The 27,965-nt window shown below is 43.6% G+C and overlaps 1 protein-coding gene across 2 annotated transcripts; it reads right to left on the minus strand.

The window, feature by feature from the left end:
- Positions 1-10,285: 10,285 nt before the first annotated feature.
- wnt9a (wingless-type MMTV integration site family, member 9A) lies at positions 10,286-27,737 on the minus strand. Of its 2 annotated transcripts, none has more exons than XM_057057076.1 (4): positions 27,580-27,737; positions 16,203-16,462; positions 15,859-16,121; positions 10,286-13,858 (listed from the first exon to the last, which is right to left on the minus strand). In XM_057057076.1, exons 1-4 carry the CDS (start codon positions 27,669-27,671, stop codon positions 13,361-13,363), a joined length of 1,113 nt encoding a protein of 370 aa, XP_056913056.1. In that variant the 5' UTR covers positions 27,672-27,737; the 3' UTR covers positions 10,286-13,360. The 2 variants fall into 2 exon arrangements, with proteins under 2 accessions (XP_056913056.1, XP_056913057.1); XM_057057077.1 differs by lacking the exon at positions 27,580-27,737 and adding an exon at positions 25,587-27,490.
- Positions 27,738-27,965: the final 228 nt, after the last annotated feature.

Genomic DNA, 27,965 nt, shown 5'->3' on the forward strand with positions numbered 1-27,965 from the left:
AGAGAGGTCTGAAGGAGACCCGGAAACACTGCTCCTTTGCTGTATTTCTAATTTAATGCAATCATAAAAATGTTTCATTTGCCAGCAAAGATTGAATTCTGCACAATTATAAACACAGTGACACGGGGCAGGATGGTACTGCCAGGGGCGTAACCCATTACAACTGATTTTTTTGATAAATATTTAGGCTCAGCCACATTAAGCTGATTTAGGTACTTTACTCTGCTGGTCTGCTGTGAACACTTGAGTCTAAATCTGCTTAACTTGTACTGTGCCACTCCGCGCGTGTTTAGCATTCTCTGGATTTGGAGTTACGTTATAACATATTTCTCTCTTTTAAGATGCAACTCAGATGCCTGTGAAGCTGTGGACTCGGCTACTGATGACAGTTTCTGGTGTTTTTGACGTCTGGGTGCATGAGAAAGACATCCAATTTCATCTGGGAAACTCTGAGCAGATCTGCGATAATTGATTTGGGAAGTCCTGACAATTGAGTTATGGGTAAGTATCCAATACCAGGTTATTGTGGCAAGACAGCGGAGATGTTGTGGTGGAGAACTTGGCTAAACTCTCAGGGTGAAGGGTAACGATCCCTGTGGTTGACTGAGAGAAATAATTACTGGAAGATTACAAAAAAGAAATGATGTGTATTATACAGGGTTGAAACGGAGAAGTTTGTTTTTCCAGGACATGCTTTTCTCTTCTTTTCAGATGGCAGAAATTTTTGTGGGGATTTGTTTTTCTTAAAAAAAAAAAAAGCAGGGGTTGGATACAGATCTCTGATCCCTCATCATCAAGATGGGCATAAAAATGCTCGTGGAGTGTTGCTGAATATAGGATCCCTAAACTTGTTAACCGACTAAAAAGTTGAAATAGTGAACAAAACACAACCTGTCATGACCCCTGAAAATCTGTTCATCTATGACAGCTCCAAAAACCTCATCAAGGACATTCTAATCCATTCTCTGAGCCTTCTGCACACACCTTTATGATACACTTTAACATCAGCCCCACAGATTCCCCAAATGCGAGCACTGCTGAAACCTGTTGGTTTTTTTTTTTTGGTTTTTTTTTACAACTGAAAAGGTACCCAAAATATTTAGGGTTATATCTGTTAAAAGCCCCTCCTCATTTCCACGCATCGGTGGACAGTCACCCTCTTACCAGCCTCTGACTCACTGAATCACCAGTCTTGGACAAAATTCTTAACTCAGACACCGAAGAGCCAATGACAAGCTGGTCACACAAGTATTATGTTTTATGTTTTCCCCGTTGCTGTCTAATGTTTCACATTGAGGTTGGGACTATCGAGCAAACTAGAGCTCACAAAAGAATGGGCCCATTGATCCCCAGAGGAATAATTTTAGTGGAGGGAGTATTTAGCACAGGCCCAGCAAGAAGGAGCTATTAGTTGCTTCTCCAGCTCTGTGATCCATGACTGGAGAGGCTCAGTGTGAGGAGAGAAAGAGGACCCTGGCCTGGCACTCGTTTCAGGCAGTGTTGCTGAAGTCACATTTCACGCTTGTATAAACACAGCTGATATGTTCTGGTCCACTCTTGTGATATCCCATCCTTTGAAGCATCCTTTTAGTGTATGTTATCTCCTAATACAACAAAAGAGAGATGTTAAGCCTCACCTGGAACTCCAACTGAGGCAAGTTTCCTTTTAATGGCTGGAGCGAATGAATCACACCAGCTTGGGACATAATGAAGAAATAGATAACTTGTAAGAAAGACATCATTAGTGGCATCAAATTATCTGAAAATATCCTTTATTCCCAGTCAAATGCCAATAAAAGCAATGCGCTATCAGAAACCTGGCTACTGACAAAGTGCAGGAAAGGACTGTGTGCTTCTGTGCACATATACGTCTTCATCTAGTCAGAGCTAGAAATCTCAGACTGGGCCTGAATTCCTTTCTCTCATGAGAAACTAAAGTGGTCCATCATTACCTCCTTCCAAACTCCCCCTTTTCCCATTTCAGCACCAGACTGAGCTAAGATATCAGCTAACACATTATCCTCTTAGCCCTTGAGACTGATAGCCAGCGAGGGCCTCGAGCCAGGAGCAGCCATAACAGGTCAGGGAATAAAACAAGCATCACACGGTAACAGTAAATTTAGCACAGATCAGTTGAGATTTTGCTGAACTGCCGATGCTTTGAGCAGCTTTAATACATTCAAACTGGAGAATTTAATTAAATGTATTTGTTGCAGGCGTCCGTTAATATCTATTTGAGAAAATTGGCAAATTGCAATATTAGGTATTGGATGGGATATTGGGTTTTTAATGGCTAAAAGCGGGAAAAGTGTATTTGATACGATACATTTATCATTGCGAATTATTGTTGTTTTAGTAATCAGTCCTGGGGAGATTAGAGGAAATTTATCCCACCCTGTCCTGCGAAGGCCAGACAGTTATTTCAAATCATCGCGTCTGTCAGTAAATATCAGGTGTCTGTCTGTGTTGCCCACCGTAACTGACTTTTTAAAGAATACTTGATTGTGTTTCTTGGCTTGATCTGCACTATGTCAACACAGGAAGCCAAACCCACCAGGTTTTTATGATTAAATGGACAAAGTCACATGGATTTTATTCCAGATTTCTGGTTGAGCCATTTTATACGACTCCAGCAAGCCAAAAACTGAACTTATGAAATTACAGTAATGGCAGTCAGAGAAACATAAGTCCGTAACAACTGGGAGATGGTTTACGAGCAAATTTGACATTCCTCAGGCTCTGTGTTTTTAATCATTTTGGAAGTATTTATGTAATAGCTTCAGCTCATGCGGCTAAAAACATTACTGGGGCTGGCTGCGCTCCAAGATGCACCTGCGCTCTGTCAGCCGGCGAGCGGCCCGAACCTCTCTGCCCGTCTAGACACTCAACACCTGCTGATGTTCATCTGCCTCTGCTGCCAGATAGTTTGCAGTTAACCAGACAGCAACCTTGGTAGTGATAGTTGGTGGTTTGTGTTAAGCAGCTTGTGATTTTGTTGACATTTTTGTTCCTCATGTGCAGGGACTCTACCCACCGACTTCCTGTCTCTGTCTTAGTTTCCCTCCACTTTGTTAACGCACCTGAGTTTCATTTGTCCTGATTGGTTGGTGGGTATTTAAGCCAGTCTGCCTTTCAGTCTGTGCCACATTGGGCCTAAAATGTCTTGTTAGAGCTTTGTGAGTGTGCAGCCTTTGTTTTTTTTATCAAAGAATTTTTGAGTTCTGCTTTTGTAGTAATAGGAAAGAGCAGTCGGTATTGCTTAAGACCTGCTTGAGTCAATAAATATTGGAGCCTTACCGCATTGCCTGCTTGTGGGTCTTTCTGACGGGCTTCATTTAGAGGACCTGATATTTCTCATCAAGTGCCTGGATTGAGGCCGCAGGAAGGGGGAGGACGAGAAGGTGGTGGGTAGACCCCCCCCTTTGCAAGAACTTCGCTGGGGTATTGTCAACTTCAATGAAACTGAACACCTGCAGTGTTGTTGGATGTGGTTGATGGGCTGGGCCCTCACCAGCCGTACGGTGACGTCGTTACTCCCTCCAGGCCCCCGCTCAGAGTGAAATAAGAGTCAAATTAAACCACAGACTCATGGTTTAATGGTCTCTAATGTTCAAATACATCTGAACGCAGCATACCTTCTCCCCAAATTGTATCATATATTCACCACCCAAATGTTGCAGCAAGTCAACTGGAACTGAGCAACCAATTTGCAGAAATAGTGACGTAGCAGCCGTTGCCAATAAAATGCTGTTCAGGCTCTGTTTGTCTGGGCTTTATTTGCAGGTCATGATGTAAAAAAAAACACAGATTTTAGAACAACAAAAAAGGAAAAGCATGGGGCTCAGCACATAATGAATGTGTGTATTAACTCAAATGCCAGAGGTCATTTTATAGAAAACACACCTGGTTTATAACTATTTGTATTTTTTGGCCAGGCCAGCAGGTGGTAGAGTAATAGCTTGCCGCATCAGCACAATTTGGTTCTTAAAACTAGAGCACAACACGTGCTGAAATTATTCTATTAACCCCACAAAAGTCTAAGTTGTTATGTCTGAGACTCCTCTGTAATTTTTAAAAAGTAAATAATCTATGAAATACCCTCTCAGGTCTGTTGTGTAGAATAATACTGCAAATATTCCAATAATTACATTGGTACTGTCTTTCTAGAATGTTCTATTATGCCAAACATAATGTATTCAGGGTGGAGAGAACAAGCTAAGATACCGCATTCTGATCAAATTGTTTTGATGATTCCATTGTGGAAAAGCAGAATAAAGCCAGCAGGTCTCTGCCCTGGATGCAGCCAAGGAACTGCGTGTCCAATGACAGCTGCGAGCGCGTGTTGACTAAAGTGAATGTCAGGGAAGGCAGAAGCAACGAGACAGTCATTCAACCTGTCAACGACTTCTCCACAATTCAATAAGTCAAGGTGGACAATTCCTCCGGGGTACAACAGCTCTGTAAATATCTATCTAGCATTGCATGTGCTGCTCTCTCAACCAGGCTGCATAATTGAAAACAGGGAGTTGTTTTTTTTTGTTTTTTTTAAAGAGATGCAGTGACACAAGGAATGTTTTTTGCCCTGGATGGTTGCATTTTGACAGCCTTGTTCTAACATGCTCCAGGAATCTGTGAATCTGTCTGCAGGTCAACATGTCCCACAATGCACCCATTGTTAGCTTGATTTAAATAAAAGTATTTGTTGCTGTTGTTGCTCACCACGACAGTGGTTATCATGTTTTCTTTGCCTGTATTTTAGTTAAAGCTAGTAGAAGTTCATAAATCCCTACTGCACTTTGAAAAGTCATTTATTTTTTTATTTACTAAAGTTAATCGCAAACAGCAGCAGAGGGAGAGCTTTTCATGTAAATCTATCACAGACACTTGCTTCAATTTTCTCTTCAAATTCCCCTTTTCGTCAAAGAAAAGCAGCGTTTCGACTTTCCCACAATCTCCTCTCAATATAACTGCCGCACTCTGATTGTGACTTAAACCTCTGCTGGACCATAGCCAGTGTGTTAACTCCAGCTAAATCGATGGATTAACAATTTAGTCCCACCGCGCCACATACACACACCACCCACCACCACTAACGTACTAATCTTAGGAAGCTGACCTCAGCCAACAAATGGCCAAATTCACAGAAAACGAAGCGCCATCCCCCACCGTCGACGTGGTCCTTCCTTTCTCCCGATCCCCATGAGAGCCCCCATTGATGCAGCCAGCCACACTTGTTGAGATCGTGGTGACAAATCCTCAAGTACCTCTCTGTTAAACGAAACCATACAATCCTTTCACATTCAATTAAGTTGGCGAATTCTTGTGACCACATCAGCAAGGGTGGGAATGGAGCAAAAGCAAAGTTTCCTGCATTTATAGATGGGATTACTATCTCCACAGCCCCTATTCCCACAACAAGTTAGTTCTCGGTGCCTCAGCGGAGGTGCGAGTGAATGGATAAATCACCTTTCCTTTTACCTTACAACTTGAGGATATTTGCATTACACTGGTTTAATTTATGACCAATAGTGCTTGTTTCAGTGCCTCTGTTAGCAGGCAAAGCTGGTTATGACCCATGAGGTCAGCGATACTGTTGAATCCCTGCCACAGCAGGCGATGTGCAGCTGTGCTAGGCCGGGCTCCGGAAGGCCGCTTACACACACCATGTTGTTACAGTCATTCCACATGTTGGACACACTCACGAGTTCTCCTGTGCCAACATGAGCACATTTGAAACGTAGGAGGATGCAGGAGGAAAACCTGTGCCTCTTCCTGTGTTGGCACCATGTTTGAAAGCTTTCCCAGGTAGACTCACTTCCGAGCCATTCATGACAATAACACATGCAAGAGTCTTTATTTGTTAGTGGGGTTCCTCATGGTTAGTATAGAGCAGGTCATGTGAGGGTGACAAGCTTTCATTAGGGGTCTGCTGTAATTCAATTGTACGCATTTAAAACCAAAGTGTTTTCACGGAGCACCTGCAAAGGTTATGTATTTACACATGCATTAACATGAACTCCAGGGAGTGGAGAGTGTTTTAGACACAAGAACCAACTTGGCTGGGACATTACAACTGTTTTTGCCCCCCAAAAAACACTTAAATGCTCAAAAAAAGTAGGATGTGAGGTATTTTATCAAGCACTTCACATCCTACTGTTTAATGCTTATTTATTTACTGCATCCTGCCACCAGAGGGCACTTGAGTCGCCCCAGCAGTGTATCCAGTCTGCGATGCAAATACACACATAATATTAAATACAGGTGTAAACAAACCCAGTGTTTTATGTGCCCCATGTCTCTAAATAATGAGCTCTATTTCATTCCCAAAGTAAACAACAGGTTTGTCTGATGTCAGCGGGGCCGAGCAAGTCCCTGTCTGATTCTGGGTGTTCGGTGTTTACGCGCTGTCTCTTTTCCTGCCATCTCATCTCTGGGTCAGAGGCGCCTGGTCTAACCGCGGTGCCATGTATCCTAATCGCATAAGCACACAGGCTAATCCATAGGACAGCTGGGGAATCTTTATCACACAGTTGAAGCATGAGCTGGACGGCAGCTTGGTGGCCCATCTCTATAAACTCCCTCACTTTCATCAGCCTACCATTGTTAACCCCAACAACAACACCAGCCACGCACACAAGCCGGCACAAATGAGCAGTCACAGGTCAGCGCAGCTGCTGATGGAAACTTCCAGGTCCTCCTGGATTTACGGTTGTACAAATTTCCCTGATGTGTGTGTGTGTATAACATCAGCGTTTCGTGATAAACCAGAGAAATATTTCACACTCGTCTGATACAGAAAACAGGTGGAAAACAGATTTCTTCGCCATTGTAAACGCTTATTTTACTGTGACACTTCACGCGGTGTAGTTATGGTATTGAATAGCTATTCAGTGATCTCTGAAGTACTTACTGTCCACTTAAATTTATGGAGCAGGGAGTATGTGTGTGCAGTATGGGTAATTCGTCAGAACGCTCTCTTATCCACCGTGACACACTGTTCCCTTTCAGTCTCTGCTAGAGCAGTTAGAGCATCCATCCATCTCCTCCATATTCTGAATAATCCAGGAATTCCATAAGGAAGAGAAATGTTTCTAAAGCTGTGGCTAAAGGGTCAATTCTCCCGGTGCCAGTACAAGAGCAACAAGCCTGCCAAAAAAGCAAGCGTCTCTACAGGTCTATGTTTATCCCATCCCCCTAGAAACCCAGCCATGGGGTCTCTGGGGCTTTCCCCTCCTCTCCATGGATCTTTGCTAATGAAAGAACCACATGTGTCATAATTATTTATAGAAGAATTTGTTTCTTTGGGTGTTTTTGCAATGTTCATTACATTATTCTTCAGATGGAGAACATCAGCTGAGCTACTTTTATACAGTTTCAGACTTTTTGAGATTGAGATGTGTAGAATGTGGAGGTGTCTCTGCCATGTGACATTTTTATGACTGTGAACAAGTGGTGATGAGCCACTTGTCATCATTGTGTACCCTGTCTTGTGTCTCAGAAGTGGTCAGTGAGCTCTCTGGCCTGGTGTAGCAGTGATTTCTACTATGGTGGGTTTGATTTCCAACAGAAAATCCACTGATAATATTTACTGATAGACCATACTTCTATAATTTGTATTTTAAGTTGTAGCATACTGTCTATGTACATGATTTTCTTCCAGCTACAGATGCAGAGCTCACAAGATTTTCCAAAGCACAGAGTGGAAGCGGTGACAAGTGCCTAACAACAATCAAACAGCTATAAACAGGGCAGGCATTTGGGCAGGATAGAGGAGGGGGACAGGAGGGAACTCTATTTTCCCCAAAAGCTTTGAAAAATATATAAATATGAGCCCTGCGGATCTGCAGGTTGAGTGAGCTAAGGTGTTTACAGTGTCGACCACATTTGCCTCGCACACTCACCGAGCTACACACCTCCGCTCTGGCCCAACTTTGACTTAAAACACCTGGAACATTTTCCTCTAGAGGCATAAGCATTTGCTGAAATATATCTTTTAATTTTGGTAAAATCTTGCTAACGAGTTCAGCAGCACAACAAAAACAAAAAACCGACTAATACAACTACCCCCCTAAAATGCATTGAGTGTTACTGCAATGCAACAGAATTAAATATTTTTCAATAAATGTCTTGAAACAGTCTTTAAAGTATTTTTTTTAGCAATTTCTTTCCCAGCAGAGCAGCATGATCGTGTAGCCTCAACAAAGACCAGCAAGAGGACACCTGAGTCCCGAGGTTCCTTTGCCATTATTGCTAAAAATAGAAACCTGAGCAGTGGTATTCTGTACGCGTGGTCAGTCCTCTCCTAGGTTTTATAATGATTGTTTAAGCAGATAGAAAAGTGTCAGCAAGAATGAAGGGAACGGTGTAGAAGATAGTGGACATGTCATGTGGTTTAGATACACGGGACCTGAGGAGAAGAGCTGGAGGTGGCAGCGATGAAGGTGTTGAGGTGCTCTTGAGGTAATAAAGAGGTGGTTTGCACGTGTCCAGAATAAGGACAATGGAAATACTGTTAGGAGGACACAGTATGGAACTGTGATGTGGGAGACCTAAGACTTGATAGGTGGATGTAGATGGAGATGATATGAAGTTAGCTGGTGCGAGAGAAGAAGATCTAGAAGACAGGAGATAAAGGAGGATGATTCTCTGCGGTGTCACGTTCAGATGTCCATGGGACGCCAAGCTTGAGCTGTCCTCGGCAAGTGATGATTCAGTGTCCATTGATGAAATTCTGTGGTCATGCAGATAAGCGCAGGTTGCTGCAAAAATAATCAAACACTAATAAATTGAAATGCAGTGAAGTATTTCTTGAATTTATCTGGGTTCCACTTTTTTTCCCACTGGAAAGCAAGTTTTGTTATTTCTATATTATTTCCAGAACATCTGCATTAATGGGTCTGCTTTGTTTTGGTTGTTCGTCTGAACGAGAGACGCTGGGATCCCCTTCCTGAAGTCAGCACAATTAGACCGCAATCAACACTCCTCAGCCAATAGCACACTCACATCCTGTGCAGCAAGGTGATGCTGGAATAACAAATCATCTGCCATTTTGAGCGGTCCAAGAATGGTCTTGCTAAACACTCTGTCAGCGTGACAGGACTGCACGAGCAGACCAGGAGGATGAGCGCAAGAAGGGGTGACTAATCACTTGCTTGACTCATATAAAATTTTTTTAAAAAGCTCAGGAGCTACCTTTTTTTTCCCCGATATGTGCTTTGGTTGTACCCACTTCCTTCATGGTAACAGCTGTCAAAACATTGTCGGATTACAATGCACCACAGCGCAAGAGCTCATATTAGAGTCTGGAAGAGGGCAGGAAGTTAGGAGGAGCCCAGTGAGCAAGTCGCTTTAAAGCCTCTCATTGCTATGGGACCCGGGGGAGGCATAACTAACACCAAGAGGGTGCTGCAACAGCAGTACTAATTTAGGTACACGTGTCAGGGATATCATGGGCTTTTCTGCTGATGTTTAAGGTATTAAAACTGACTTTGTAATTGTGTTTTGCTTTGGCAACGGCACGTTTAACTCCTATTCACAGACCCGGATCACAAGTCCATTTTATCTTGGACTAGTCAAGCTTTGCACTTGTGTGATGAGGCCATGAGATATTCGCCAGGTTGTTGGGAGAGAAAACTCCCTGAAATCTCTGCTCGTGCACCGAGGGCTTAGAGCCTGTTGAAATAATATCAATTTGACGGGGTAATATTCCCCTACCTAATGCTCTTAACCCCAAACAGAAATGTTTATATGCAGCACTGATGAGCTTTGTGGTAACTTTGTTTGACATTGAAGTGAAAACAACATTGACACGGGTACTTTGCGACGTTATGCGGCAGGGGCCTTAATAATAAGTTTACGCTAAATCAATATTAGATGTCACAGCAAATCAAGGGTGATCCTGCAAAAAAAAAACAACTTGAATATCTAAAGGTGTCTGTATCAGGTTTCCAATAAACGAGTTATCAGTTAAGTCACTGACGTAACCACTTCCCACTCATTTCTAACTCCTTCCAGAAAAGTCCCCGTACCACAGAATTGGAATGAACACTTTAAAATATGTATATTTTTATATGTTGTGCCTAATAAAGTTCCAATTCAAATTACTTTAAGTTAAAAGACCCCTTAAAATACTTAATCCAAAGGCTGAAGTTCCAATTAAAATGATTTAACTCCATAAATGCTGTGTGAGTACTGGTAACTAAATCATTCTGTTGCTATTTCCTAGAATTTTCCGTAATCTTCGCTAACTTTTGCCCCTTTTGCCGACAAAGAAAGAACACTTGAGAAAATTTTAAAAATTCATTTATTATTTCAGATTTTTTTTCTGCCTTTGTTATACAAAGATGTTAAATAACTTAAATACATTCTTACCAGTCATTTTTGATCTGTTTATACCTACAAGCTATACACATGAGGTAGAGGAAAATAATTTAGGGTTCCCATAAGACATGAATAAGTGAACACGGACAAAGTCTTGTTGGTGTAGTATTATCATAAAGGGCAACACATGGTATTGTTTTTTTTTTTTACAAGCACAGTTCCAATCCTAACAAAAAGTATGTGTACATATAGAGTACATAAAAAAACATGTTCATACTGATGCAAATACTATAAATATTTATAAAACATTGTATGATGACAACCAACTCTACATTTTCCAAGCAATTATGCAGATGATTACGTTGTATTATATTACTGATTTGTATCTGATCTCTTCTTTGTGCATTCGTTTAAAATAAAAAATAGGTATAGCCGTTAGGATTTTTATTGCCTGGAAAACAATAAATGATGAAATATGAAATGAACTTTGACTCAAGAATGTACTGCCTCTTGAAGCCTCCGCCCCAAAAAGAACACCGGAAACAGTAAAAAATACAGAATATAAAATTGATTTAGACTTTGATGTTATTTACACTAAACACATGCTCATATATTTAAAAATAATTTATCTATTTTTTTTCTACAAAACATCATTTTTGTACATGATCCACTGGAGACTAAACAGTGCAGAGGTTTCGGATTTGAAAATATGGACGATGTCTAAAAACCGACGGGCTGTTCCTCGTCCTCGGGAAAAATGTTTTTGGCTTATTTACAATCTATAAACAAACAAAAATACACTCGGTGTGCATTTGGTATTCCTGAAATGCCTGTGTTGAATCTGTTCAATGGCAGAGAACCTCAATTTTCTTGGGCAGGAGAGAATCTATGTGGAGCACGTACACAAAAACAGTGAAAGCTGTGGGAAGCAGGCATTTACGCTTCAAGTCTCAGCATAGCTATTATGGTTTCCACGAAGCGTGCAAAGTTCTATGTATATGTTTTGACCAGCCTTTATTTGGCTCGACTTCTCATATCAAAATTCTTGGAATACATGTCAGGATATCTAACTCCTGCAAGGCTTGCTTCCTGAAGAGTGATGTTGCGTTCAGGGACTCGTGACTCTTTTATTGACGGACTCGTCACAGCAGCTGTCCTAAATTTCATCTTATTGCCACCAGTATTTGTATTGCTTTTTTAATTCTCTATACGACAGTTTACTTACATAAAAAAATCTGCACTGAAGTGTATGGATAAATAGAGTATCCTGAAATACTTTAAAAGGAATTTTGTTTGCACTTCAGTGCGTGATTGGTGGTATAATTCAAAACTGGGTCCCTCAGTCAGTAGTTAATTCACAACCATCTACAAACAAACCATATTTTATAGAATACACCATAATGTTCTGTGTGTGCTTACGATACAGGGAACTGTCTTTGTTTTAGCGTGTGCACAGTGGCATTGTTCATGAAATTAAACATTTTTCTCATGATGCTAAGAATGTCCTTCCTTTCTTGCTGTTGTTGATGCCCCCCATAGATGGCAAATAAATATCAAACGATAGCCAGCAAAAAAAAAAGTCAGCTCGGCATCAAGTCTGGCCAGTTTCACTCTTTTCTGGTCTCTAATCTTAGCTAGCTTTATGTTAGCTGCACGTTAACATTAACCAGGAAGTCATGACAATGGTGTCAATCATCTAACCCTGGGCAAATAAGTCAACCAGCGTATGTTCCTGACACGTGTTCCTAGAGTGTCAGTAGCTGCACAGCAGGGCAAATGCATGACTGCTTCAAATCCAATGAACTGGCACATGTGTAGAAATCAATTAACTCATGAGATCAGCTTCACTGAGCAACACTGAAGTGAAATCAGATCACTGTCCGTTGTATTGTCTGTCTTGGCGTCTTCAATATGGCTCACAAATTATGGCAGCAAAGGAGAAAAGAAGGATGAAAAAAAAGGGGGGGTACATTAGGACAGTTCTCCACAGTTTTCTTTAGAATGTTTTTTAGGATTTAGGATGTAACAGGTTCAACTAAAAGATAATAATAGCAATTACATTTAAGCTACAGGCTGTAGGTCCACAATTTCTGATCTGAATTTGCTGGTCAAGTGAGCATGTAGGAATTATACATTTATTTTAACAAAGCTACTGATATCTGAAGCTTTATTTGTTCTATTCCGCCATCTTCTCTGAACAGATCTAGTGGTTTAAGTCATTCCCTGAACTCTGCTTCGTTCAAGGCTGAGAAAAGCCAAAGCGGACTGGTTTTCTTTTCTGTTTCAATCATTTACTAACATCTCATTATACAAAAAAAAACAATAGATATTTTTCTCCCTGTGAAAGAGAAGTCCCAAAAGATCTATAAATTATGCACAGCAAGGTGGCAGACGTGAGTCTCGTCATCATCATCGCGAATCAAATAGCAAAACAAGCGAGGGCACACAAACAAGACAACATTTGTGTGGTTAGTGGTTTGTTTTAACATCGTTAGATAAGTGGCTTATATAGTATCATTACAAATATAAATGAATTTATGTACATGCGTATTCAAACACACAATGTGTGTGTGTAAATGCAACTGTGCGTGTAGAGTAACTCCTACACCCTGTCTTTTTCTTTTTTTTGTTAATTCTTTTTCGCAGTTTCTGAATACGAATTCCATTGCCATTAAAGTTGTCAGACGCTCTGGTCAAGCTCACAAACAAACATTAAAAAAACAAAAAAACACCCACAGATACACAACGTTTAACCCCGAGAGGCTGTTGGTGCTCCTCTTCTTGTGAAAAGATGTAATTGTAGGAAAATAGAAACTTCTCTCTAAGGCAAAACTGGGATCTAAAAAAAAAAAAAGTCTTCAAATCAGCCCAGTTGTTGCAAACTCCAAACATGAGGCATGCTGAAGATCCCACAAACCCAAACCCACACAAATCCCTCAAAGTGCTTATTGCTTTTATATCAGCTTGCGCCTCCTGCAGAACGCTGTTCGGCAGACGCAGCAGCACGAGCAGCTCTCACCCGCTCTGCTGATATGAGGCGTCACCCTTTGCAGGTGTAAACCTCTTCTCTCTGCGTGCACTGCTTGCATTCGACGTAGCAGCACCAACGCACCTGGCACTGGCAGGGTCGGGTCACCTCCCTGCTCTGAGTGTTGTGACCTCGCCCACAGCAAATGGCGTCGCAGTTTTTGTCCTTGTAGCACTTACGGGCCGCTGTGCCTGACGAATACTTGCTGGGCCTGCAGAAACTCGGCGAATCCTCTATGTGGAGCAAGTCCATAGTGCGAGGGATCTGGTCATTTAGGCCAGGCAGGGGCTGCAGCTGCTGCTGCTGCTGCGTGCTTCGGCCTGTGGAGATCTCCCCCTCCCCCGTGGCCTCATTAGTGGAGCTTCCCACCTTGATAGACGTCTCGTAACGCTGCTTCAGCTGCTTGCCGATTTCGTGGAATGGCAGGAGCTGCCTCCAGCACGTCTGGACGGTGCACGAGCCCGAGACGCCGTGGCATTTGCAAGTGGTCTCCACTCCGGCCTTGATTACCTGGATCAGAGACAGAAAATGCTCCTGTCATAAACCACAAAAACATTTGCTCGATTAGCTAACGCTCCCAATCAGACGTAGACGAAGCAAGTCCAATAATGTGGTGGGAAATTTGGGAATATTGGAAATTTGAATCCTCAAATATCCTGATGAGTATTGTGTCTCATCTACAATCAGTAAATATATTTATAGTGTTAAACTACACCACGCTTTACTAGATGGTGGGTATTGTTATGGATTCCTAATATATAGAGATATTCTTTATTAGATAAATATTCAAAACAAGCGATTGATTAATATATTGCTTATAGCTGCTGTACGGATTTTGCCAAAGCAAGAATAAATGCATAAACAATGAACTGTAAAGAAAAAAAAATGCAGACGTAACCACAAGACTCTACTTTAACTTGACCTCTGTGCAGTCAGCCAAAGTTCACTCCAGCATTAACCACGATGTCAAGAGCACTGCCTGCACGCAGAAGTCAATGACAATAACACATTGTCTTAGATGGGATTTGGATCGCATCTACAGCTCTTTTCTCAGACTGTGAAACAGTTTGGGGAACAGGAAGTGCACATTCATCACACCAGCAGGTCAAGAAAAATTCTGATAGGTCAGCTTTAAAACATCAGGGGATGCCGAGGCTAGCACATTCCACCGTCATCCTGCATGTGGGAATGCGACCTGAATGAATGTCCTACCGCATGTGCAGATCCCTCCTCTCAAAAAAAGTTTTTAGAAAACGTAAAAAAGGCCAAACAAGGCGGTAAATCTTTTGTCTTTTCAGACATTTGTGTTTGGGAAGCGTGCCTCGACTATAATTCATGATGAAACCAAAATTCAGCAGGCTTCAGAGCCCAGCCTTTCAGATGGCAACAGTCTGCCTGATTTCTGTCCTACTATCAAAATATCTTTGGAGATTAAAAAATACAAACGCATATTTACAGAATGATGCCTATTTTACAGTTAAAAGTAACAGGACTGTTAAGATGACACCTGTTACTGTTGCATATCCACTGCATAAGTTGTCACATCACTGTCTGTATACATAAAATCACAGTTTTCTGTCTTTCCTTCATTGAACTGATTTATTTGAACAATTACACAACGGACCTTTCCGACTCAAAATACACACAGAGCCCATTCACGCAGTTTCCATAATAAGTGTGTCCTGCTTGGCTGATGTATGCATTATAACTCAAAATCACGCCAGTATTTTCCTTTCAAATTGTTGAAATTATTGCTTTAATAAATGGCAATTAATGGGAAATTGCTGTGCAATGAGCTTTTATTATTTCTGTGCAAGTGAACTCCCTAAATAGTTTCAGTTCATTAAACGGCACATCAATAATCTTCTGAACCAACCGAAATTAAGTCATACATTCAGACAAGTCCCTCGCTAATAAAATGCAGTTGCTGTCAAAAGCCACAGCAAAGCTTAAGTCATCAGTGAAGGAGTGAGTGGAAAACCAAATGAGACCTTAAAAAGGGCGTCCACAAGAAACAGATTAAAGCAAAAATGCTCAAAAAGGACACAGCGGGACTGACTTTTGCTGGGGTCATGCTCCAAAAAGCACCTCCCTTTTCCCATAATGCAAATCAAAGGCATTTTTCGGAATGGGTAATTCTTCCACTCCGTTGCACAACTCCGTTTGCGACACAGGCTTTTCCAAATATCACTGCCTGCATTGATTGACTTAATTGGAGGGGGATTACTCTACACTAAAACAGCTGTTTTAGTAAACAGAAACCTGTGTATTCTCACGCATGAGCTGAGCGCTGACAACTTGAGCATCGTTTTAGTCCTCTGATGACCTACTTAATCTGGTTTTCTGTTCTGGTACAGAGGTTCTGGAAGAATTAATCCCTTTAGTCAGTCAATGCCTCTCGATGGTTAATGACACTCTTAATAAATTAATATCCACATAAAACAGGATAGCCTGGTGCTGTAACACCAACCAGAGACAAAAGTCGTCATCCTCCCAACCAACACACTAACCTTCATGCCCACATTTGTGTTGTGCGTGTCCACGCGTGCGCGCAGGTCTTTGTTGGAGCGTTTGCCCAGGAAGTCCTTAACAAACTTGTTGGCGTATTTGAGGTTGTCTCCGCAGCCTCCCCACTGCCACGCCTTACGGTTCTCCAGGTCTGGAGCCTCGTCACAGGTGCAGCGTTCCATTCGTCCAGCGCTGCAAGCCTTGGCCAACGCGTGAGTCAGGCCCGCTGAGGAGATGGCATACAAGAACGCCGTCTCTTTAAATCCTGGAATAGCACATTTGGAGTGTGAGGTCATGAGCCATTTTCGGTCTTTCCTGAGCAACGTGAAACAAACAAACCTCATACCTCTCTTTAATATGTTGGTTCGGTGGCGCCCCTCTAAGGTGCAGTTCCACCTCTCGAAGCGGAATTGATATTGGCATTCTAAGGCGCTCATGGTGATGGCCTCTCTCAGGGTCTCTGCCACGCCCGGGTCTCGTCTGCACATCCTGCGCTGCTTCTTTTCCAGTTTGAGCCGGTCACACAGCTTGTAGTGGGCCCTGCCCACGTTCTCCTCTGGTAGAGAGTTCAATGGCAGGATCGACAACGGTTCATTACCTGTCAACCTGCAGGGAAAGACCACAGATACACTCGGTTAACACAAATCTAGATAAGGACTCCAATAAAGCGCAGGATGTTGACCTTCCTGGATAAACAGTAAAACTAGGAGAAAGCACACAGCTGCTGGCATGTATGCACTTAAATTTGGTTAATCAATTCAGCAGTTCAGTGGTTAATGTTCAGGGGGATTCAACATTTGCTAGAGAGTGAGATCAACATTCTTCCTTCACAGCTATTCTGTCCCTGCAGTATACTTGACCAGAACAAGTCGTACTTCATCATTTTAGTAGCAACAGTAATATTTGCGAAGCACTCAGCTGCCTTGAGGACATATTTTAGGCAACAGCCTGCAGCAAACGTAAAAGTCACGGCATGCATCTGAAATGGTAGTCAGCTTACTACTAGGTTTAGTATTGACTTTATGTCCTTGGGCAAAGCACGTGATGGATATTCATATTGAAGAGATTTAGGCCTGCTCACACAGCAGGATTTACACTCGCTATACAGTTCTAAAAAACAAAAGTCCAGTATTCACGCTCCTAAGGCTGCAATCCGTCTGCAACATAACAAGCACCAGTATACGCTCCAAACATGCTATGGAGAACATGTGGGGACCTTGCACTCCTTTGTCAGTTTATTTAAGGGAGGCGTAAATAAAACACACAAAGCTGCCACATAGCTGGCAAAACCAGCGACCAGTGTTCTGAGGTCGCGATGGGGAACGCAGACCGTTGCTTACATAAACACGCACAGGGGACCCGGCTGTCCGCCTATGACCATTATGGCTGGTCTGGCGCTGCAGGTGGTTATTATGTGCATTTTCTTGCCACCTTTATGCTCTTTAACTGACTGTGCAGAAGGAATGGATTCACAGAGCTCCCACTCTCACATGCAGAGAAGCTTTAGATCATTCTGATAGCTTGTGGAAAAACCATCGACTTAAAAACTTGGGCTGAACATTAATGGCCAAAATATTAATCAGTTAAGACTGCATGTATACAGTGACACAGCCATCTGTCACTTTTTGTGATTTTTATACATATGGGTTGCACTATGAGTTTAATTTTGAAGAATAAGATAGACTAAAAATGTGCTTGGACTGAGCCAAGCAGTACGACGGAGATCGCTCTGCAAAGAAGTATTTTTGTAAGAGGATAAGAGATCTCCATCAGACATATTTCTGAGCACATTTGTGCGTCTCCAAGATGATTCTGTCACCGCTCATGTTACCTTGAGCCCCTTGCATAAGGTCAGAGAAGTTCTCCAGCAAGAGATTTGTTTTATTAAGTCCAATAACTGACTGACACGTTTCCCCTCGAGCCCAGAATTTCATACCGGTGGACTTAATATTCCACACATGCAACGCGATAGTCCATGCGAAGAGGCCTGCTTGAAAATCCGAGCAGTCAAATCAAAAAGGAGGGCCCGGGATTTTCTTTCAGATTGGGTCAGATGGTTTCCTTGTTAAAAAGCGTGTTTGCCTTTCTTTGGCTTTGTCTGACAGCTATGAATTTTCAAATGGAAACCTGGCAAGCTGTGTCTTGACAGAGATTGCTCCCCCAGCACACTTAGGGAGTGAAGAAAAAAAAAAAAGGATGGTTTGGGGCATGCAGAGTAAGACATGCACAGTGCACGAGAACCTCATCGCTCCCTGTGAATAACATTTTCCTCTGATTTGTTTCACGCTTAGTTAAAGCGAACTCTGCTCCCAATGCCAAGGAAACATTTCCAAAGTGCCAAATCAAACAGCTCCAGCTGACCTACTCTGCTACATGTGACTGACAACCGTCTCGCGTTTCTGCGGCAAACAAGCGGACAGAGATGCAATGATAAAGTGCTTTGATTTAAAAATCCAGATAACATTTGGCTTCACACTACGCCAGGAAGCCGTGAGCGTGCATCGGTGCAGTTTTAATTAATACTGGCCGTAAGCTAGCAAAGAAATCCAGGCAACAAACAACGGCGCTAACGCGACGTGCACATTCCTAAGAGAGACGTGCGAAGTCACAGTATCGATGTCAAATCTCCCAAAAGCTTAGATGCTTGCAAAAACATGAGACCATTAGTGTGACAGGCCTCAACCGCGTGTGTGTGCGTGCGTGTGTGTATGTGTGAGTGACGTACGCCTGTCTGACACAAAGAGACGGTCTGAGCTGAGCTGGAGGGTGTCCAACGATGACATGACACTGAGCTCGGTGCTACTGTCTCTGCAGTGCTTCTTTTTTCTTGGTTTAAATCACACAAAAGCACACTTAAAGCTCCTCACAAAGACAGTCTGTGGGCTTGTGCAGAGCTGAGGGGGAAGAGATGCTTCAAGACGAAACAAGCTGTTCACGCCTGCGAACTCGCCGGACCCAAACTGAACAGAAGTCATAGATTCCATTTCATTTGTTCCGTCTTTGCGTAAACTTTGTTTTTCCAATTATTACAAGTTTACAAGCAGAGTTGCTGTCAATCATGTTTGAATTCAATTTGCTCAAGGATAATATTTTCACTGGATGCGTTCCCGGGGCCTCTTGCTGCCACATGAAAGGTGTCAACATTCCAATGTCGTGATCAATAAAAGAAAAATGCAAAAAGAGCCTAAAAGAGACTTTTATTGCATTCGTTTTGTCCATTTTGAGCAACTGTTTTCATCTCTTTTGCAAATATCTGCTGATTTCAATTGCGACTCATGTTATAGCATGTTATTTTGCTGTTGCTGGGGATTTGTGTATTATATAGGGAGGTAAACAAAGAAAAAATTAAAGGTTTTGTCCTCTATTTGCCCTTGCAGAGTGATTGACAATGGAAGCTTCTGCAAATGAGCTACAAGCTGAAGCAGGAACCACGTTATGAAATACTTGTGCTGCAGAATATCTGAATTTTCTATCTATTCACCATATTTGCGTCGGCGCCCCATTCGCGCATCAGTTATTCATCTGCTATTTTTCCGCGTCCTGATCCGAATTATGGTAATAGCAGCTTCACGAGAGGAGCCAAGGCCATCCTCTCCCCAGTCACCTTCTCCAGCTCCTCCAGGATACCACTGAAGCAATCCATGAATTGATAGGAAATGAAATCATTCCAGCATGTCCTGGCTCTGACTCGGGGTCTCCGCCCAGCTTGACATGCCCAAAACATCTCCCCAGGGGGAAGGACAAACCTTAATCTTGTATCACACAGGTCCAGTAGACCGATTCCCTCTGACTCTGAGAGCAGAGGGATACTCCAGTGCTCCCAGAGCGCCTCCCTCAGAGTCACTCTCTTCTCCAGCAACCTGGCGTGGATCATGGAGGCGCTGAAGTGTGATTGGACGCCGAATAACCTGAATTATGGCTCCTGTTTAAGCATCGATCACAATAAACAATTTAATGGTACAATAGTGGTATAAATGGACTCATTGCACAAAAGAACAACTATTAAGACTAACCCCAGAGGTCTCTGCTCTGAACACGCTATGCTCTTTGCTTTTTTCCATTCACAGCCTGTGTGCAGTCCTCAGACACCCGTGACCCCCGTCTCACGCTGCGCCTCCTCTCGATTGGGAGCGCTGTAGTTTGTTTAGTCCTTTCTCTCGATCTGTCAGCACCTCTTATTGCCTGTGACATTTTCTTCACATACATTTTTTCCAGTGCAGCGGGGTCGGTTTAATCAGTTCACTTCACACCGCAGAGACTCAGAGTTCAGTCCCTCGAGGAAATCATTTGCTTGCACTAAACTTCATCGTCATCAAGCTCTGTCTCTCTCTCGCTCTCTCTCTCTGGCTTTTCCATTATAAATGACCCTCAGCTGATAATTCTGCTCCTTCTTAATGGAATGTAGTAATACCTAAATTCCCAGACAGTGGAAAACATCATCTTTATTCCTTTAACTGTGTGGTCTTATATGCACTGTCTCATCCATACGTACTGGCGTGTTCTGGCCCGTGCATTGATTAATCTTGTCAGGCTTAAAGCCGAACATGAACTTTAAATATCAGACAAAGTGCTGAAAACAGTTGCTGAAGCCATTGGTGACATATTATTGTCCTTTTTTAAATGACAGTTCATAATGAGTATCACTTTACACAATTTTTAATAGAAAATACATTATATATATAGAGAGAAATCTAAATATTACTAAATAACCAACAAATGACATTGATATCAATGAAGACAGTCACACAATGACCGTTTTTTAGTTGTATTTGCTCAGTTCCAGCATCTGTTAATGAGCAGAAATAGGATCAGCTGTATGGCCTGAAATGCTGAGAGATGCTGATATATGGACTTGTAGCCCAGCCCTTCTCCCAACTCCCTCTTTTTCAACTTTGTTAAAACTTTAACAAATACGCGCTAACAAAGCCAAGAGCTTTCTGACAGGGTTATTTTTCACTTGTGGAGAAAAGAGTGAAGACAGCGAGGCGGGGGAGTATTTCAGGGATTTTCAGCCAGTGTCTGTTTATCATCTCAGCTCTGCGGGACGAACAGGTGCTGGACGCGTCTCTGTGTGTGGATGCGTTGCACACGTGTGCGCGTGTCCATGTGGGCTCTAACTACCTTGAGTCAACGCCTACAATAGTTGGTCGTGGCAGAACTCGTCTGGGCAGAAAAAGCACAAAAGATACAGTTTCTACATGGGCCTGAACTTGCAGGCTGTGTGGTCTGGTGTCTCCTGGATCCCCCCACCACACACAAACACACACGCACACACACACACACACACCTTTACCTCCACCACCCCCTGTCTCTCCTCCTTTTTCCTTCATCTGCAAACTTCACCTACTCCCACTGGTCAATTATTCTCAATGAATGCCAATCATTCCGCCCAGCTGTTGGCTCAAAACAAAGCTCCCCAGTAGACAAAACCGTCTGCGAACGCGACCCGAGCGGGTTAATGACAGACATGAACGCGGGACTCGGAACAAATCTGCTGACACCGGGACCAAAATCATCTGAAGTCATATAAAAATAATTAGCTAATAACCTCGGCTGCGGCGTCTCAGTCGCTCCTTCAGTTTCTTTCCTGCCGCGTTTAAAAGTCTCCTCTCTGAGGGAGAGAAATGGGAGTACGTGTGTGTTTTTCTCAGAAATGTTGGATGAACTTCAGACCACCCTGCCCAAGTCCCATCTGGTGTATCACGGTCTGGGCCGTGCCAGAGGTTGTAGGAATGTGTGTATGGCGTGTTCTCCCACTGGCCCACTTGAACTATTGCTAAAAAAAAGAGAAAAAACGTAGTTCACAGCTTAAACCTGAATAATTGGACCAAAATAAAATGACTTGGTGTCAAATGACTTTCTGGTCAGGGAGTCCCCAGGTGATTGCCCACCTCAGAGGAGTTTAAATCTATTTTGCTTTAATTGAGACATTGTTCATTCATAGGCCATTACAAACAGAAATGATTGCGAGGCTGCGATAAGACGAATTGAAAGCACCGGGTGATGCAGCAGCTCCTAACAAGCAGTGTCTGACAGCGCACAGCAACATGACTAAACAACTCCGGTTGTACTGCCTCGGGCTGACTAAGTGGTTATTAGGGAGGTATCTGGGACGCTTGTATCATGAGGCAGGAAAAGTCCACTATCGCCTATGACGTAACAGGAAATGAGCCAATGTTCAATCTTCCGCTGTCCCCTTCGACCATCAGGCCCACTGAGGCTCCCATTGCTCCCAGTCATCGAGTCGGTTTCCCGTACTCGTTCCCTCTGCACATTTTATATGTACTTTAAATGGCGTGTTATATTTGGCCTATTTATTCATCTGATTAATGTGCTCTCGTCCAGATTTCCAACAGGATTTCGATTCATAAAATAAGGTTGGGGATTTAGTAAAATTACTGCTCAGGCTAATTTTTTTTAATCCACAGCTGTGAATGTGAGTGCTAGCAGCCGAGCAGCGGGACTACAGGACCGTGAGTTTGGGAATGGGAGTGTGGGGCATGGTAAGAGGTTTAAGTGCTATGTGAGAACTCGAGGTTTCCAAGGTCAGCAGCTCAGTTATAGTCACTGTGTGACTGGCACAGATTGGGCGCGCAGCAGTGTCCACATGACTCCCCTGTTCTAGCCCACACCATGGCACAGAGCAGTCCTGTACCAGCGCACCGACGCACCAAACATGTTCAGGCGTACGCACCGTGCTCGGCTCTCGCCGAGTCGCACATGCTGACACAAGACCTTGAGTGCAGCGATTTGGCGAAAGGGCAAAAGAGCTTGACAGTGAGTTTGGTGTGATTCAACAAAGCACGCTTTTTTTCTTTTAAGATGAAAAAATCTACAGCGCTCATGTCTTTGGTGAATAAACTCAGCACGCAAAGTTAAAAAACCAAAAAAACCAAAAGAGAACAGTAGCTGCGTTGACTTCATGCCTCAGTAACTACTAACTACTCATTGGCTGAGTTCATTAACGGTTAGTCACATTATAATCTGCGATTCCTGGAGTGGCCCATTACAGCGGAAGCGCACGCGGGGACGGTCCGTTCCAGGTGTTTATTCATCTTCACCTGGCAAATATTTTACGCTCAATTATGCACTTCCTTTGACGTGGGCCATCCGGCTGCTGCTAAACCTGCGTTAACCGGCTGAAATTCATCTGCGCCGTTGCCATGGACCAGTCACAACAATGTACATCCCACTGTGTCCACACACACAATTAATGAGCCGGCTTCAGGGATAAATATGCTTTTGGGGGCAACCCCTAGTCTATGTAATAACACCCTTTTGGCAAACACATAGGCAAGAGTGGAGTAACCGAGTGCATGTCAGGTCAGGCTTGTGGAGGTTCATGTTTATACATGATGATCACCCTGATAAAGAGCAGAGAAAGTTGAGCCCAGGCTGTTTTTATGATTAATGGTCAGCTTTCTTACATTTGTCATATAAAGCAGGTGCAAGATTTTGAAAACTAATAAGCACAGAGGCCTACATGCAAAACATGTGCTTTCATGCAAATCAATTGTCAAAGGCCCTGAAATGTCTTCAGGCAAAAAGAAAACACGCAGAACTGATAACCTTTGCTTCCTTGAAATTCCATGACCTGGTCACACCTTTCATCTCTACCCCTCCTCTCTATAAATAACACTTTTGCTTTAGATTGTGGTTTTTATCCTACAGTATTCTCACTGTTACTACACATTGTACGTTATGACAAAAGAGCTGGTTCAGCATTCCAAACAGAACCCAATCTATCCACTTGAAGGCCCCAGAGATCTACATATAGCTCATATAGCTCCATTTATTTGTCTTGGCACCTTAAACCTGGCGCCATGTCTCTTCTATCAGTTGGGGAAGAGTCTGCGGACAAAGATGGAAAAGTCAGGACTTAGCAGTCATGCTAACGTGCATCATTTCATCTGTGAATGACCACTCTAACTATCTTGAATCCTGGTTGGCAAGTCGTCCCTGCAAATGAAGAGCTTTTACAAGTCACCTTAATGGGAATTACACAGATGTTTTGCCCGATCTGACAGCTAAAACGGCCGTTTTTAAATCCCTCACATGCTGATGACACCAGCACTCTTACTCTTAGCAAGGATTTGCCAAACTTGTTTTTAAAGCGCTTACCAAACCGCGTAATCTTCGACAATATTCCGAAAAAGCACTTTATTATATCACATGATACCCATAACAGCCCACTGCAGAGACCACAGAAACCTTCATAATAAAGGTGTGCGTCGCTGCCTGCAATTTCTGATGATTCAACCAGTAAAACAAATAGTCAGCCTGTGTTATATTAAAGAAGACATGAGATTTTGTGCAGAATTGTAATTTTCTACTTTTGTATATGCTATGCAGATTGACCGCAGCTGAAGTGTTTTGTTTTTGCACATGATTTTACACCATCTTGGCAGTCTTTACAGGAAATGTTTTCACATTTCATTTCCCACTCTACTACGGTTACACACAAAGGTAACAAACTGCTGATGGAGAACCGTCCCTGCACCGGCAGAAGACGCTGCGCCCCCCTGTGGCCAACAGTGGTCATGGCGGGGAAATAACGCAGTAGAAAACTCGAAGTGAAGCGTGGCTTTGCGCGATCCACAAGTATCAAGCATAAACCAATGCTCTCTCTCTTTCTCTCTCTCTCTCTCCCTCCCTTGTGGTATGTTATCTAGGCCTCCAAGGTTATGTGATCCCTCCACACTGCACAGTCACAGTGCCGTTGCTGAGAGAATCCTATCTTGTTGGCTCACAGTAAGTGATACCCTCTGAGGTGTGGCTACAGCCACAGGATATCCTATGAAGTTGGGAAATCCCTCTATCAACAGTGCTCCCCGCCCTGCTGCACGTCAGGGCTAATCAGTCTATAAGGCTTGGTAATGAGACGCGCGCCACCACTGTCTGCCAGGCAACGCCAGCCTGAGCCCCACATTAAGTCTGCTGCTTCTAATGAGTGGTAATCACGCAGTGGCTCCCGCAAACCACTGCAGGGATGCCTGCATGCACAGGATGGGGGGAAATTTAGAGCGGAAGGCGTGGAAGAAGTGAAGAAAACGCAGAGAAACGCTCAGATGGATCGATTTAGGAAACAATAGCGGGTCTTGTGTGAAATGAGTTTTAAAAGGCAACTTTGCTCGATGCAGATGAAAAGGCGACGGTGCTCACAAGATGTTTTATATATTTGTTGATTGAAATCAGTCTTTTTGGTAAACTTACACCCATCCCGCTTTTTAGCTGGTGGGTTTTGGTGCGTTGACCTCCTGTGAGCAATGATGTCATGAGCATGGGCATGAGCCACCTGATGACAGCGATTAAGGATATCGCTCTTTTTTAAGCAAATAAAGCCGTCGCTACACTTGCATTTTTTCATGTGCCAGGATTGGTCAATGCCAGATGCATTACTGTGGGCTGCTTTCCTGTATGTGTCACGCGTGAAGTAAATAAAAACCCACTCTCGACTCACAGTCAGAAGAGTTTACAAGACCACAGAATGACATGGCTTTTGCCAAAACTCATACTTAAACCATCAGAGTTGTTTCAGAGAGCTCGCTGCACCCTGACTGGGCCCACAAAATCGCCTCACTCTCTCACTTCATCAAAGGCGAGCTGATAATCTCTTAAATTGGACAAAGAGAGGCTAGACGAGCATCTCCTGATTCAGACTTTGATGATAACAGATTTAGCAGAAGGAGCACCTGCCACAACAGGCCGGGGAGAGAAAATGAGCACTTACATTCTTGTGGCGAGGGATGACAATTTACTACGCCAAGAATCCCACCCCACCCTCGGTTGCGCAGAATCTGGGCAGGAGAGATTGTGTTTATGTTACACTTATGCTCCACCGCACTCTGGAAATTGGGTATGCAACATTGACCCTATATTTTAGGTAAATCGGTACTCGGGAGGCCCTGGGATGCCTCTCGCTTGTGGAATATTTATTTGAACGTGTTTGCGTTAGCGTGTCTCACCGTCGGGGCCGAGCAGCCGGCCCGTGCTGGAGTGTCACTGGTGTTGGGTTTCTGGGAAGTCTGCCACGGGGCAGTCGAATTTTGCGTCCGTGTCACCTGTGCAGGCTCTTTCAGTATGTTTCATGCTCCTCAGCTGCAGGGTTAAATCATTCACTGACACTCATTCATATTCCCTCCTCGTGGGGCCACGGAATAATAAACCTGAAGTATTGCAATCCCACATGTCTCCTCGCACTAAGCCGATAGAGAACAGACGGACAGAGGGAACTGAAAACAAGTGCTAACTGAACAAGCAAATATCCGTTAACATTTCGCCCATTAAGACCATTAAGACTCGCGCCGTGCCCAGTTTTAGTTCGGGTGTACAGTAGACACGGGCCTGCCAACAAGGACAGAAAGAGGCTGCATTTGTCTTTCCACAAAAACCTTTTTTAACTGAAACCACACAGAGGCAGATGGTGACGTTTTAAGAGGAAAAACTGCGCTTTAAGTCATTTCTGAACACTTTCCAGCGGCTCGGAGATAAGTCAAAACCAACATTTGTGTTTACTCCGGATGGCTCATTCCTTTTGAAAATAGAATGATCTTAGATGCGACCTCACTAGCAAGATACTATTTTAAGGGTGGCCTGTGGATCCAGGAGAAGGTAAAACCCATCTAAACAGCACCCTGAGGGGACACTTTGAGTTCCCAGATCGCTTAACCCGCCTGGATCCTGCACGACACCCATATCTACCATGCATCTGACTCCGGTGGAAAGGCTCCAGGTCTCATCACGCAGTCCAGGGCTGACGGAGAAGCACCACGACCTGTTTTCTTTTAGAACCAGATAGCACTTCTGAAACTGCTCAAAGACTTGACATGCTGACTTCATGGGTAAATGTTCTTCTGTGGCCGTGGTAGAAAACACATGAGTTCAGTAGCCACGGTGACAGTGGAGGTCAGGGTGGACTACACCTAAAATCCCAGGCATTTCCCCGGACTGACTGACTTTGAAGTCTACACCCATGTCCTGGCTCTTAATTAGACATCAGTGTAGAGATGACATAATTCCCGAAAAGCTACATTATTCAAATTGATTTCCCAACACATGTCCCAGGTTGGTTTGGTCGGCAGCAGAGGGAGAAAAACACAACCTGGCAGAGTTGTGTGATGTTTATGCTGGATGGGGGAATTTTCTGTGCAAGCTGAGCAGACGTTTCGGCCACCAGTTCAGTCAGATTGCTTTATTGTTACCAGCTGTTGGGTCTGGAGCATATACACTCACCTTTGGCTGCATTCACACTCAGCTATGGATATGATTTTCACAAGTGTTTCAGGTAAAATAATCAGCTGGCTGCTTCTTTATTTTTATGTATGTATATATTTTGCAGTTTATTTGCGTTTTTTCTTGGGCAGGGTTGTTGTCTGGAATGTCTGTTTGTGTGCTTGTTTTTGATCAATTATGGCTCAGTTGTCAGAATGAGGTGCACTCCTGAACCAATCAGCTATTTGCACGCTAGTCTCTTACAGAAGGTGTGTGTAGGCTACGCGTAAAACGCATCAAAACGATAAACTGTCAATGAGTGCGAAATAAGGCGCAAACAACCTGTTGCAGCAGTTGCAGCTGTGAGCTGCGCAAAAAGTGACCCCCGCAAATAAAAGGAGGACAAGTTTAAAGGTGAGCCGCGGGATGTTTTCAGTGACTTCTTCAGGGTCAGTTACCTGCTTTCTGAAATCAATGAAAGTGGCATCATGCGCACGCTTGTGCGCCCTTACCCGAAATACGCGGCGGTCGGTCCCGGTAAGCTGAGAAGATAAACTATGACAGCCAACGATAACCATCCCAGGAGTAGGTGTCCATCCAGCATTTTGCTGCGGCTCCAGGGCAGATCATTTCGTTTCTCCTGAGTAGCTGTCTAAAATCCCTGGTTGAAAGCGCAACACTTCTTATAGGCAGCGGAGAGGAGCCGCGCTGCGCTCCTCCCATCAGCGGAGAGGAAGAGAGGGGGGGGCGAGAGAGAGACGGAGAGGGGGGAGAGGGGGAGTGAGAGAGAGACGGGGAGGGAGAGGGGGAGAGAGAGGGGGGGGCGAGAGAGAGACAGAGATGGGGAAGAGGGGGAGTGAGAGAGAGACGGGGAGGGAGAGGGGGAGAGAGAGGGGGG

This window comes from Takifugu flavidus, chromosome 15 (genome assembly GCF_003711565.1).
Source record: "Takifugu flavidus isolate HTHZ2018 chromosome 15, ASM371156v2, whole genome shotgun sequence".
NCBI lineage: Eukaryota > Metazoa > Chordata > Actinopteri > Tetraodontiformes > Tetraodontidae > Takifugu > Takifugu flavidus.

Bases quoted from the DNA above. Each gene is read 5' to 3' on its own strand.
- wnt9a (XM_057057076.1), bottom strand. From the start codon at position 27,671: ATGCTGGATGGACACCTACTCCTGGGATGGTTATCGTTGGCTGTCATA. The intron at 16,122-16,202 runs GTATGAGGTTTG...GTGCTATTCCAG, and splicing joins AACCAACATATTAAAGAGAG to GATTTAAAGAGACGGCGTTC. The intron at 13,859-15,858 runs GTTAGTGTGTTG...TCTCTGATCCAG, and splicing joins ACACAAATGTGGGCATGAAG to GTAATCAAGGCCGGAGTGGA.